This window comes from Strix aluco, chromosome 8, assembly GCF_031877795.1.
Source record: "Strix aluco isolate bStrAlu1 chromosome 8, bStrAlu1.hap1, whole genome shotgun sequence".
NCBI classification, from domain to species: domain Eukaryota; kingdom Metazoa; phylum Chordata; class Aves; order Strigiformes; family Strigidae; genus Strix; species Strix aluco.
The window spans coordinates 21915331-21929168 of NC_133938.1; the positions used below are offsets into that span (position 1 = coordinate 21915331).

Sequence of the window (13838 nt, forward strand, 5' to 3'; positions counted from 1 at the left end):
CCCCCCCGGCCCAGCAGCCCCGCCCTCCGCCTCCCCGCCCGCCCGCGCCCCGGACCGCCAGGCAGCGGCTTTGCGCCCGGCACAGCCCCGCCCGCCCCCCTCCCGTCCGAGCGCGGCCCGCTCCGCGCCCAGGCAGCGCCGCCGCGCCCCGCCGCGCTGTTTCCTGCTCCCCCCCCGCCCCAGGGCGGCCCGTGGCAAAAGGCCCCGGGGAGACAGCGGCGGGTTCGAGGTGTAGCTCGCAGGGCCTGCGACGGCGGGAAGCAGACCCGAGCCGAAGCTAGCACCTCAGCAGCGCGGGTCCCGCTCGGGAGGGAGGTGAGCGAGCCGCGCAGGCGGGGCGGGGCGGGAGGCCGCCCCAGAGGAGAGGGGCAGGGCAGGGCGGTGCTGGGCCGGCGGAGAGCCCTCTCCCCTGGCCGGGACACTTACTTACTCGCAGGGCCCGGCCCGGCCGGGTCGGCACCGCCATTTAGCCTGACAGACAAACCGACTCACCAATGAAAGGCTGCGTTCTTACGTCTCCAGCCAATGAGCGAGCGGTGCCTGGTGAAGAGGGCGCTGCTCTCCTCAGCGGAGCCCCGGCTGTGGCGCCAGCTGCCCAGCCGCCGCACGGGAGCCTCCTTTCCCGCCCGACGGGGTTTCTTTCACCTGCTAGGTCCCCTCTTCCTCCCTCCGACCGAGGAGTTGTATCTGCCGGGCAGCATCGTCTGCTGGGGAGAACTGAGGGGAAGCATGATCTCGGGGCAGCCACTTGCGCGTGGAACGGGACGACGTGCACCGCTGTCGCAAGGAAGTCTCTTAACGCACTGGTTTGAGGTGTGGGCTCTCGCTCTTCCTGAGAAGTCATCCAGCGATGAGGAGTTTCACGTATGCTTCGAAGGCTGTGGTAAAACTACACAAAATTACTTATAGCTTGATGCTTTAAAAAAAAGTGAAAGACTGACTTCCTGGTCGTCCATATTAGCTTGCAGTCTGCAATTAACTTACTTGCCAAAGAAATAAAAAGTGTTAGAAATGCTCTTCTTCTACCACCATTCTCTTTAGAAAGAATACGTGCCAAACAGAGCAGATGGTCCATCTCATTTTTACAATTAAACAAGCAACAGGTTGCAAAGGAGAGTACCTTGAGGTTCTTCCCCAAAACAAAAAAACCCACCCTTGAAACACCTTAGAAAGACGTAATGCAAAGCAATATGCAGCCCCGAGGCTGCATTATTATTACCATGTTTTCCTAACACTATAAATAACCTACTGTAACTACCAGTTCATGTAATTAATTCTAGTGTGTCTGCAGATGAGGCTAAACACAAGTGTGAAACACTTACCTCTTCAATTTTTAATCTAGTGTCATAAGCACTGGATAAGCTTTAAAGCCTTACAAATATGTTGAAGTACTACAGAAAATACTTCTCTCGTGCAACTGTAGTTGCTTATTTATTTGTGATATTGGTTCTAATAATTTGTACCTGTGTTTTTACTTTCATCTTTTTTCCTTTTTTTCATAGCTCCAGAACTAACATTCCTAAATATGACCCTCTTTGGGCCTGGTTCTGTGAACTTAGGTAAGGAACCTCATTCTCAGTAGTAAGTACTATTCCATACAAGATGCTTCCAAGACTGAGTCTTCTGTAACAGCAAACTAAGTAAAGGTGGTTGGAGGGTACTTGCTTTTCATGGAAATCAATGTTTATAATTTCCTATATTGTTCTATAGGACTTTCACTTGTATTTAACCCTTAAATAAAATATTGCATATTTTTATTTACAAGTAATTCTCTAAGGTGTAACATATCCTGTGTAAGAAAAGAGATACCAGTGTATTTTCTCCAGAACTTGTTTTTTAACTCAAACTTTCACTACAGTCTATGCTGCACGCTACTTGAGGGGAGTTTGTATGAACATACTCACATTAGCTTTAACTAAGGTTCTTGGGCAACAGAAGCAAAGATGGAGCAGGAAACAGGCTAGCTATCCAGTACCTAGAATCGCTAGATACACAGTTTGTGTTAAAGCCTATTATTTGTAAATCCATCTAGCTAGACTGGCGAATCTAGGAGGTAAACATGACTAGAAACTGAAGCCTCACTGACAAATGTTTTGTATACCACATAGTTACCTTTTACAAAATTACAGATATTGTTTTGGTTGCATGCAAGTTCTCATTTGTGGCAATTAGCCAGAGCCTTTGTGGGCATAGAAAATACTTAATCTTTCTCTTCTTCCCTGTAAAAATACGTACAAAATAACCTCCATGTTTTTTCAGTTCTAGTATTGTCTCATAACTTTTAGTATGATTATCTAATGAATTTTACCTTGTACAATGCTAGCTTTAACAATGTTTTCACCTCATACAATTTTATTATAATCAATTCCAATTATGACTTAAACCTTTGATATCAAGTATCAAGGCTACAGTGACATCTTGTGGCATTTTTTTACCTGTAGGTAAAGAAGCAATTTTCTTGTAGTCCTATTGCATCATTTTAAGACTATATCCTGATTTTTTCCACAAGGATTTTTCAAATATATCTTTTAGATACCATTTTTAAAATCATGTATTGCATAAACATTCATTTCTACAGAGATGGTGATGAATCTGTTTAGACTCCAAAATATTACCAAATGACATCTAGGTAATCTCTTAGAAGATCATCACATGCATATAATTTTGTTAAAAATATAAAGTCTCAGTAATATATTTCATTAAAGAATCTTAAGGCACTTTTATAACTATGAAGTGATAAAAAGTTACCAGTCTTCAAAAAATAAACAAACCCCTTTTTGTTCCGAAGCACAATGAATTATGACTAGAGCTGAAGTCTTAGACTTTGAATTTTCTTTGCTATCTGAGCCTAACTGCTTAAGGCTGTGGTTTTTGATGGCTTTGTTTCCTCATGAGTGGGCCTTACCTAAATTAAGTGAATGTATGTGCCAACAAAACCACGTTTTTTAAAAAATGAAATCTTTGTGCTGCTTATATGTATGCAAACTGTGAGCTTACTTTAGACATCTAACACTGAAAAATTTGATCAATAGATTGAAAATAATTACATTGCAAATCTGTTTTATGTATTTTATTTGACAACAGTACAAATTAAATTTACCAGTATAATAAAAGCTTTGTTCTATTAATTCTTTCACTGATACAGAAGAATAAAAAAAACCACCAACCCAAAACAACAACTTCTGCCCAACAAAGAACCCAATACTAAGAGTTGGCTGAGTTGACAGTTCATTTCACATTTCAAAAGTAAGGTAAACAACATCTGTGAGTCTTCACAATTCTACTTCATACTGCACAGAACAGAAATTACAGAAGACCAGTAAGTAAATGAAATGCAATAAACTACCACTAGGAAAGTTGCATTTCTGGAAAGATCATAGACCTGTTTGTATAATACTTATCACTACTGCACAATAATTAAAAGCTACTTTTCACTATTAAAACAAAATTAAGCAGACTTTACATTGCCGTTTTAGGATTTTTGTCCTTTAAATCTTGCAAAAGTACTCAGAAGACTTCACTGAACAGAAACCAAATCCTTTAACACTGACAGAACAAGGCAACAGAATCTTCCATTCCCCCAAAGAAACTTAAAGACTCACACCCAGAATCATCCCTGCTATAAAGAACTTGTCACATTTTTCAACCACTTTTTGTTCAGCTAGCATTACAAAAAATGATAAAATTCTACACCATTTGTGCAGATGCAATTTGTGTACTAGGTATTAGCTGTTATTGATTACCCACAGATACCTTCGAACTGATACTAAGAATCAACTAAGAGTTGATACAGATCAAAATAAATCTACTTTGGATGCCAGATTGGATTCCTCCCTGTGATCCAGGAAAATCACCATCTTTTGTTCTTTCCTCCATACCACAAAAATGTTCTGTAACTGCAATGTAAAAGGTTTGCCCTGTCTATGTTAACATGACGTTTCCAGAACTACAGAGTCCAAATCTATCAAAAGCTGTTAATAATAGCTCTGTTTCTTGCTATAGATGAAGCCAGGGAGTTCAGAGACTGATAACAGTCCAGCCCTGTCAAATATTGCTGTAACTTAAAACTTTTTTTAATAATGCTTTACCAATTCATTGCACATTTTAATTCTGTTGTCATAGCCACCAAAAATGGAGGGGGGGGGGGGGGGGGGGGGGGAAGTAAAGTGAATACTCATTTGAAAGAGCAGTTAAAAAAAAGTAGACCTGTAGTATTACAAAGTGTACACTCTGTAATAAATGTAGAACAGCTTGCTCTTATTAGGAATTGTAAATAAGACATTTTTCAAAAGTGAGGATTTCTTGGGCACATTTTTGTAACAATGTACATGCAAAACATCAAAATAAAACTAAGTATTAAAGAGAGTATTAATAAGCAATATCCCATCCATTTCTTCTGGCTGCTTATATAAGTTTCATATTTCGTGTATTCACGTTTCTTACATTTCCAACTGCTAGGTTTTACTTTTCAGCTGCTTGCAGTGTTTCAGCAACTTTAGGCATATTAATAATAGGGAAAAAAGCCACATCAGAGATCATTTTCCACTATCTCAGCAGTAGTAGCTATTGCAGGCAATGGTTTTTAGGACTATCTGAGATTAAGGTGAGGTACTGTTTTCTGGCTTGCTTTCATAGCAGCTTCAGAAACATCTCAGAATACAGAACAGCTTATATACAAACTTCAAAGGGGTTTTGTACAGGAGTCTAGAAGCCTGGCCAACAGTTTACTGTAGCCCTTCTATAGTTTCACTGGGAACTGGGCAGGAGGGGGTGAGGACAGGAGTGGGAAGGCAAGGAAGCATCTCAACATGTAATTATCAAATATATGCCTAGACCTCATTTGACTAGATACATTTTTATTTTTTTTTAAAGTATCAAAACATAAGCACTGCAGGGTAGGAGTGCATTTTTGTCTGCAAGTTTCTGAAGAACTGGCCTAATTAACTAATAGCTTTTCAGATTTTAAGGAAAGAAGATGATTTTATCACAGCTAAACATTAGTATATATTCTTTAAGTTTTCTAAAAACTTTCCTTTGAGAATTAGTAAGAAAGGGAAAAAAAATACATAAAGAGCCATATGGAAAAAATTCAGAGGCTACAAATAAGATGGCCAAGATGCAGTAATTACACCTTCTTCTCTCCTTGAACTCAGTACAGTTCACTGAGTATTGTTTAACATGTAACCCCTTAAATTCATTGGCTTACATTTTATTTTTGTGATTGGCGTAATTAGGAAAACCAAACTGAGAAATCATGATATTAGAATATTTTAAAGGCATGCCGTCATAAATATTAACCAGTTTATTTACACAGTAAGATCTCTGTAACAAATGCTCTGCTCGGTGCCACATTCCAGAATAGCCACTGTTAGTGTCTTTTTCTAAATTTCTTATATCAACAGGCTTCACAAACACCCCTGAAGGCTTTCCAGTATGCTTGGCCACCAGAAAATTCATGGCAATATCATCACAATTTTGAGTTTCATCTATTAAGGCATAAACAGCTTCTGGCTGTCTTTGAAAGTCTTCTAAATACCTGCTATGAAAAAATGCTGCACCAATAAGAACCATAGAATACTGATCTCCGTTTCCAAATCCAGGGTTCTGCAATTCGAAGCTGCCATAACTGTATACACCTGAAGGAGTAGAAATGTGCTTTCTAGGAACAAATCCCACTATATGCTCTGGAAATTGCTGAAAGAAAAAAGAAATTTAAAAAATCAAAATGAAACCCACACTGAAATGCGTGTTAAGTATTTTCATAAGAGATTTATGCTTTTTATAGATGAGAAGAGCACAAGACTATTGCCAGGAAATAATTAAACTGTTGGCATATGTGTTGCAATTACAGTTTTGCAAAACTGACACAATATGCCTCATTCCATAGCATGTAGTGCCAGGAAACATCTATCCACAATTTGCAGCTGTATATTTGGCACTCAAAATAAGTTTACAGACAATTTCTCTGAGAGAGAAAAAAGCCACACACTTTTGTTTTGCAGCCTACTATCAATTTAAATAAATTCAGCAGTCAGCAACTTCAGTGTTCATGTACAAGAGTTAAAAAGGTATAGATTACAGGTATAGCTACTATTGAATAATTTTTTTGCAATTTTGACTATGCAATGCTTCAATCCTTCTAAAATTTAACTTTATAGCTAGAAAATCAATGGCAAAACATTATGATATAGTTTTACTCTAATTAAAACCACTAATCTCAATTGTAACTCACAGATACTGCCTGCCAAGGTGCAAAACATTACCTGCCAAACAGAAAAGGCAAAAGCAAGGTCATGAGCACTGACTAGCGTGTCATCATCCATCATTAAAACAGCTGAAGGGAGGAAAAAAAAAACCAACTTTTAACTTCTCAAAAAATTAAATACATGAGCACAGCATACAGCACAGTATTTGACAAATTAGCTGTGAAACTTCTATAACCGTTAAGTTGAATTGCAGAACTGAACCGTAACTCCTTGAAAGCAGATTGAGAAAATTACATTTCTAAAGCAAGGTTGCAGCTTTGTGGTAATGGGAAGCAAACCTAAGTTTTAGATTATTTGCTAGGCTGTAACAAAACTCAGCAACCTTTGATCATCTGTAGTACAGCTGGACAGATGTGTGTTGGGAAACTTGGGAGTGTTTGGCAAAGCAACTTAAAATTCTACTAATCTTGTGTAAAAATACAACTAAAAGAGTTAGATACCATTCTTTAGTGTATAAGATTTAGATGGGATTCTTAGTATAAAATTTTACTCGTCTCCTAACTACTTGCAAGTTCTAAATAAGCAAGCTTAATAAATTGCACAGGCAACATTCAGTATGATTAACTACAGAAGGAAGAATCTTTGCCTTGAATTTTAGGCAAAAAACTATTGGGAAATTGAAAGGAAAGATATTCTTAGATCAGAACTCCAGGTGCATTAAAAAGCTTTTTAAGTTTATAGTCAGAATAAATCCTATTATAGTAAATAAAACACTTGGGAAGTTGAAGTTTCTAGTGTCTTCCTAGAAGTCATGGGTTTTGAGTAGCAAGGCATGTTAGGAAGGGGGCAGTAAATAGAATTACCTTTACTAATCATGAGTAAGGTCAGGTCTGTAATGCAACATATGGGGTTTTTTTCCACTTGAAACAAACAGGGCTTATTGTTGTGCTTCTCCTGGAAAGAGCTTAGGAAGAATATTTAGATGAATAGCCAAAAGACTGGGGAAAATACTGTTAAAAAGGATGCATAATTTGAGATAGAAAGCCGGACAGCTAGAGAGGGAAGTTTCTGTGAAGAACAGGACATGCTTGAGAACTTAGTCTTAGAATGAATGGATTAAATCAAGTCTTTATCAGATGACTTAAATCCAGATTATAATGCAGAGACGCAACAAATACATGCACTATGAATTTCAGTTTACACTATAAAGGGAAGAGAGGCTGAACTACCTGTGTTTCCCTGACAAAGGAAATGGAGAACAGACACAGTTGTAAAAGCCCATGAAATGCATTTGACATCCCTCTTTTTTTCCTTACTCTTCACTGACAGCCTGCTGGTGGTGGTGGTGATGGTGACGTGCATCTGATATCATAACATAGGTTTCTTCTATATTACCCACGTTCTATTAAGTGGCCCAACAGATCCATGGATTTATTACATAGTATAACTCAAACCATCTTTCTCTTAGCATTCAGATTTTAAGTGTGAGAATAATATTAGTAGTAACGATATGAATTACCTTTTGTTTCCAGCTCAGGGAAATTCTGGAGTCTGTTCCTCATGCGATTTACAGTTTGAACTTTAAAGACAACAGGGATGGGATGAGGCCCCAAGGAATTCCACATTTCCTCTGGTATCTTCTCACCAATGTTGTTCCACACAACAATTACTTTATGTAGGTGGGGGATGGCTTGATAATGATTTAAAAGCTTTAGCAGTAAGTCAGTTCTATTATATGTCTGCATAATAAGAGTAAATGAATCCAAGGCAGACTGACTCTGAGTTTTTGGTTCCCTTCTCAAATTGGGCATTTTGTCATCTTTGATATTGGGAAGCAAAGCTGTTAAAGCACCTGCCACAAGAAGTAAGACAATGATCACCACAGAAGTGAAGCGTAGTAGGCGGATTCCCATAACTCTTCCTGGAAGCTTACAGAAGTGAAAATACCTTCAAAACAAGTAACAGGAAAGGAGAGGTCATTAATCCCATGCATAGTTATCACTCTTACTTGAGCAAAACTTCCAAAATACTAAGTAGACTTTTGTTTAAGTAAATAAATAAGGAAGATCTTAGGACTTGGGCCAATTACTTTTAACTATCAGGACAGATACTTCTTGCACTCCATTTCTATGTTTACTTGGCTTTCACTTTTTTTTGTTAACTTTGAATTTCATTGTTTTGTGAAAATGAATCTAGAATAATTCTTTAAATTGTTCATCCTCTCTTATTTTCTCAGTACTGCATTTTTGATTGAACACTTACATACCTCACCAAACCCATCCAGCTGAAATTAGAAAGCAAATTTGTACAGAGATTCAGGATTTTCAGCACTGCAGGAGCTCTGCCTTAGCTGGGAAACAAAAGGGAGAGAAGGTGCCTCCTCAAGAGCTCTGGCAGAAAGGAGGAAGTTAAATGCTCTTTCTTTTTCCGTTGCTCAGGCACCATACACAGAAGGAACAATCTTTGTCACTGATTTGCTGGACATTTTGTCACTAGTTTGTATATCTGCTCAATAATGGTTATTAATGCGGAAAATACGATTCTGATCATACTAACTGAGGCTGTAACACAGGTGGAGCAAAAGAAACATGCCAAATGGAGCAATGTAGGAATGCAACGACATCAGTAACAGCTGGTCTGCTAAATCTAGAGCTCAGCAGCAACTGGAAGTGTCAGATGCTAGGTGCTATGTATCAGCTAACTGGGGGAGCAGCCTTAGCATAAGGCAGGGGTTTCTGGATCCTCCTGATTTTGGAACTAAACAGCTCTTAAAAAACAGCTCCTTCAAAGGTAGCCCTGACATTCATGCCTCTCAGGCAGCACTTGCAGGTCTCCAGACATTTATAAACTGTAAACTCAGCACGATCCAGCAGTCACTGCCTTCCATAGTTTGCCCCTCAGTTGTGTCACCCACATCTGTTCTTCCTCCTTTACTCACAAGATTAGTATGAATTAAATACAAGATTAATATTCTAAGATTACTGCTAAACAGTTACTTATCCATACATATTACTTATGTTACTCCATTAGTAATTTCTAGGCTTTCAGCAGGGAATTCTGATCAAATTAAGTGACCCGGGACAGCCCGATCAACTACAACTTTTGAGAGACTATCTGTGTGTTTTTTCACAGAAGTTTTGATCATTTTTTTCCAAAGTGCATATACCATGCTTGAAAATATGAATGTAAATTATTTTAGTCTAAAAAACCTCTCAACTTACCTCATTGTTGCCAAATAGGATTGGTTTTCTCCCTTTGTGTTTACAGGACAGTTGTGATCTTTGAATCTGCTGGAAAATAAAGGGACTCTGTAACTGAAGATCAACAGTTCTCCCACATGCTACACAGCATTCTTTTACAAGTAAACATTCCTTTCAATCACTGATTGATGTACGTGTTCTTGGCAATTACCCAATCCCTCTTCTTACTGCTTATAACTGTCTTTCAATGAACACTCCAGAAAGAAGTTATTACACCAGCTGGTTAGAAAGAAAAGCACAGCATATTTCTCTGCCTGTAATATTGCTACTTTGTGCCAACGCAATGTCAATGTATTCCATCCTTGAGGTCAACTACAGAGATACAAGTAGATCTCCAGAACCTCACAGCCTGTTGCTTTGTTCACCAGGCACCACTAAAATAGGGATTTGGCTACCACAGTCAGGCAAGCAGTCCCAATAAAATTATTTTATTTTCTGACTCATCCCCTTCATGCTCTCCTTCCACTAAGCTTACCAGTTGTGTTAGAGGTTTAAGACCCAGCATTTTGTTCTTCCCATCTGGTTTGGCACCTTGGCAGAAGGGAAAACAAACATGCGTGTGAACGCAAAAAGGACAGATATACACAATGCAGGACAGCAGCTTAAGAAACCTGTGTCTGTAAGGGTCTGAGGTGGTTGGAGGGGTTTTTGCTATTTCAAAACTAGTTGAACAGAGTTTTTATTTTTGATTTAGGAATGGTACTGTGAAAGCTTAGAGAACAAGAATTTGTTGAACTCATTGAATAATTGAACCACTGTGAAATTTCTTAAAAGTAATTTGTTTAGCTTATATAAACTTGGTCCTTAAAAGCACAGAATTGCCAATTTGTGTGTATACCAACCTGAATATGTCCACACATATGCCTTCCCTAATTTGAATTACAATTTTACCACTGACTTATTTTGTGAGGCCAGGGAAGTCACCAAAACTATTTCCAGTAGCTAATCACTTGCTTTGGTTGTTTTTATAGGTGTAAACAATCATGCCTGATTTCTAAAAATCACTGGCAGCAGTGGCTACTCAGCAGTTCCAAGGTCCACCACGTCTTGTTTGTATGTACTTTTAAAAAAGTGAACCTTAGATTCTCATTTGCCAGTTGCAACCTAGCTGCAACAATACTTACCAATACTGCTGTAATGATTAATTAGTTAAAATTTAAAGTTAAAATCTTAAAAACTTAAGATGAAAATATAAGTGTTGTTTACTGTGGTAATGAGACTTCCTGGCTTGCCATACATTCCTGCGTTTACTCAACCGCATACAAGAAGCTGTAATGGTAAGTAAGGATGATAATATACTGTTTAAAATAAATGCCTATACAAAAGCATTAAAGTTAGCATCATGACACTTTCCAGTAAAAAAGTGCCGATCCGTTTTGCCAATTAAGTTATGAAACTGCAAGGCAAGGTTGACCTCTTAAAAAGATTCTTACAATACCGCTCGTAGAGAAGAGCGCCTCCTCAAAACACAACTGACGAAAATAAAACCCCTGTGTCAAAATACGGTATTTGGATCCTCGTTCCAAAAAGAACCCTTCTGGAGCGGGTTCCCCCTCTCCGCGGGCAGCGCCTCACAGGAGCTGCAGAACGAGCAGCCGCCCCCGGGCCGGGGCCCGCCGCGACCCCGCCCGCCGCCCCCGCGCGCGCGGCTCCGCTCACGTTCCGGAGGCCGGCAGTACCGCCGCGCGCTGCCCAGGGCCAGGCGGCAGCGGCCAGCGCGGCGGCAGGCCCCACCGCCCTGCACCGCTCCGCACGGCGCCGAGAGGAGAGGGGCTGCCGGCCCGGCACCCCGCGGCTCGGCCCGCCCTCGCAGGCCGCTCCGGTGACTCAGGGGCGGCCCGGGCGGGACCCCCGCAGCGTTACGGCGGCGCCGCTGCACCCCGCTTCCTGTGGGGCGTCCCTCCGCTTCCTCCCGGCAGGCCTCGGTTTGTAGTTCGGGGTCCTGCTGCGGGCAGGGAGTTGCTCCCCCCTCGCCCGGCTCCGGCCGCCACGCAGCTTCCCGGGGCGCGGCGTTACACCGCAGCCCGGGTCCAGCCGCGGGGGGCCGGGGGGCCGGGACGCCGCCCCAGCCCCGTACCGAAGGCTGCCGCCGCCACAGCCGCTCTGGGAGCAGCGGGCATCGCGAGCAGAAGGCGGGACGGGCGGTAATTCACACGGGGGTTGCGGGAGGGGGGGGGGATGTTTCACTCGGCCGCGCGCGCTCCACCCTGCGCCCAGCACCCCGGCGTCCGGACAGCGACCGGCCCCAGCAGCACCCGCCGCCGCCCGCGGGAGCCGCCGTCCGCCCCGGCCCCGCCCCCGCCCCCAGCGCGCGACTGGGCCCCGCCGCGGCGCGCAGGCGCACGCTGGTAGGGCGGAAGTGAGAGTGGCGCGTGGGCCGGGCGCGGGGGGAGCGCCATTGCCCCGCCTCGCCCCGCCCTGCCGGCCGGGCACGCCGCGGCCCCGGCGCCGGGAAGATGTTGCCCCTCTCCATCAAGGACGATGAGTACAAGCCGCCCAAGTTCAACCTGCTCAGGAAGGTGTCGGGCTGGTTCAGGTAAGCGGCCCGCGGCGGGACGGGACGGGCGCAGCCGGGGCCGGGGCCGTGGCCGAGCCCCCGCGGAGGGGCTGGGGAAGGCGGATACCGAGGGCGCCCGGGCCGCCCGGCGAGCGGGGCCTGCCCTCCGCCGCCGCTGCCTCCCGCCGTGCCGGTGCCGGGTGACCCGCTGTCTGCTCTGTGCGCAGGTCCATCCTGGCGGACAAGACTTCCCGCAACCTCTTCTTCTTTCTCTGCCTCAATCTCTCCTTCGCCTTCGTGGAGCTGCTCTACGGCATCTGGAGTAACAGGTACCGGGGCGGGGGGGCGCGGCGCGGGGCGTCCGGCGGGGCGGGAGCGGCTCCCGGCGCGCAGGAAGCGGCGCCTCCCGCCGCGGCCAGTGCCACGTCTCCCTCCCGGCGGGGCCGGCGCGGGGCGCCGCGGGCCGGGCCGTGCGGCAGGGCCTGCCCTCCCGGGCCGCCGTCCGGAGGGGCCGGGCTTGCCCTCCCGAGGGGCCGGGCCGCCGTCCGGAGGGGCCGGGCGGCGGGGCGTTGGGGGCTGCTGGGGAGCTTCCCCCGAGCGGGAGCGCTCTCGTGGGTAGCCACCGGCTCCGCCATCCGGATCCGCGCGGCTCAGGCGCTCCTGCGGGGGGCGCGACTCGGCGCCTCACGGAGGAATGCTGTTTGAAACTGGTGTCTGGCCGGCCGTGCTGCTCGGCTCTTTGCTGAGGAGGGAGCCTGGCCTGGGCGTGAGTTACAGGACCCAGGGGCTGTAACCGTTTCGCGCCTGCGGCTCGCCACAGAGGTCCTTTGTCTGGGGATGTGGCTTCATTTGTAAGTCGATAGGTGGGTGACAAAACCCAGCACTGCACCAAACATCCTTGTCTCTGAGTGAGAAACAGGAATTAGCACTTCCTGGTATAGCGAAGTGGTGCTTTATGTAGCACATAAATTCACCAAGGTGGAAAAAACAGGAGGGACTTGACCAAGTTGCTACTGAACAATCTGTAGTAAAATGTAAGCAGAAATGCAAAACACCTTTAGTACTGATGTATGGTCTACAGGTAGAAAACAGTCAATGGTGGTAGTATCTCCATCATGCTTTGTTCTTGACAGTTGTTTTATGGCGGTATTGCAGTCAGTACTTCAGTTCAAATTGGACAGGTGTAGAAATGTCATTTAAGCCCAACAGTGTGTCCTTCCCCATGGAATTTAAAAGTAGCCTATATCAAAAGCTGTAGGATGGACATAGATTACTGGGACTCTTAATCAAGAGTCTTGAATGAAAGCAGCAATGCAGACTGGGAAACAGTTGCATCCTACTATTTCTCATTTTTTTCTGAATCTCTCAAATTGTGTTATGAAATCCTTAACCTTGATTACAGTAATTCCTACTGTAGTGCTAGTGAGAAGACAGTGCTATCTTGGACACAGACTATTTTGGCAATGTGCAGACCACCTTGGATGTGCTTGGTTTCGACTTTGGTGTTGGTTCACTTTGCAATTGTGTGGGGATTGTTGTATGCGTGGCATGTTTATTCAGGTATGGACTTTTTTAATAGCTCAGAAAATGCAAATATTTTTCTCAGTGGTTCAGATATAAGGAGCTTTATGTTCATGTGAGTTTGTTCTGATGTCTTTCTTTTAAGCATAATAACTTTCTTGACAGTGTGACCAGAAGTGAAATCTGTACCAGAAAAAGTCCTGTATATGGAATAATTAAACTGAGAGACTGAAGTGACACTTGCTGGAAATTTGTCACTGAAGAATTTGGCTTACTGGAATGGAGAAGACTCTTACTTATTTTTGTTCATTCTAGAGATTAAGAATTGGGATTTGCTAGATAGTTATTCGTTGG

The 13838-nt window shown here is 43.7% G+C and overlaps 2 protein-coding genes across 20 annotated transcripts in view; one reads left to right on the forward strand and one right to left on the reverse strand.

Annotated features, from left to right (window-relative positions):
• Positions 1-3055: 3055 nt before the first annotated feature.
• On the reverse strand, positions 3056-11749 carry EXTL2 (exostosin like glycosyltransferase 2). Of its 11 annotated transcripts, none has more exons than XM_074832630.1 (6): positions 11126-11678; positions 9942-9997; positions 9428-9493; positions 7726-8153; positions 6264-6334; positions 3056-5694 (listed from the first exon to the last, which is right to left on the reverse strand). In XM_074832630.1, exons 3-6 carry the CDS (start codon positions 9430-9432, stop codon positions 5203-5205), a joined length of 996 nt encoding a protein of 331 aa, XP_074688731.1. In that variant the 5' UTR covers positions 9433-9493; positions 9942-9997; positions 11126-11678; the 3' UTR covers positions 3056-5202. The 11 variants fall into 11 exon arrangements, 9 of the variants coding, with proteins under 9 accessions (XP_074688731.1, XP_074688729.1, XP_074688728.1 ...); XM_074832628.1 differs by having other exon boundaries at positions 9428-9496; XM_074832627.1 differs by lacking the exon at positions 11126-11678 and adding an exon at positions 10900-11119 and having other exon boundaries at positions 9428-9496.
• A 104-nt stretch (positions 11750-11853) lies between these two features.
• Positions 11854-13838, forward strand: part of SLC30A7 (solute carrier family 30 member 7) — a 31612-nt gene continuing 29627 nt past the window's right edge. For 6 of the 9 annotated variants that reach the window (XM_074832625.1, XM_074832619.1, XM_074832626.1 and 3 more), the window contains exons 1-2: positions 11984-12002; positions 12191-12292. Coding sequence is in view for 2 of the 9 variants with exons in the window: in XM_074832616.1 (XP_074688717.1) it covers positions 11923-12002; positions 12191-12292 (182 nt within the window). In the remaining 7 variants the exon portion in view is untranslated. Of the gene's footprint in view, positions 12003-12190; positions 12293-13838 lie in introns of those variants that run through there. The other 3 variants (XM_074832616.1, XM_074832618.1, XM_074832620.1) reach the window with 3 other exon arrangements.

Bases quoted from the DNA above. Each gene is read 5' to 3' on its own strand.
- EXTL2 (XM_074832635.1), bottom strand. The intron at 6,335-7,725 runs GTAATTCATATC...TCCTCCCTTCAG, and splicing joins CCCTGAGCTGGAAACAAAAG to CTGTTTTAATGATGGATGAT. The intron at 5,695-6,263 runs GTAATGTTTTGC...TTTTTCTTTCAG, and splicing joins TTGCCTTTTCTGTTTGGCAG to CAATTTCCAGAGCATATAGT.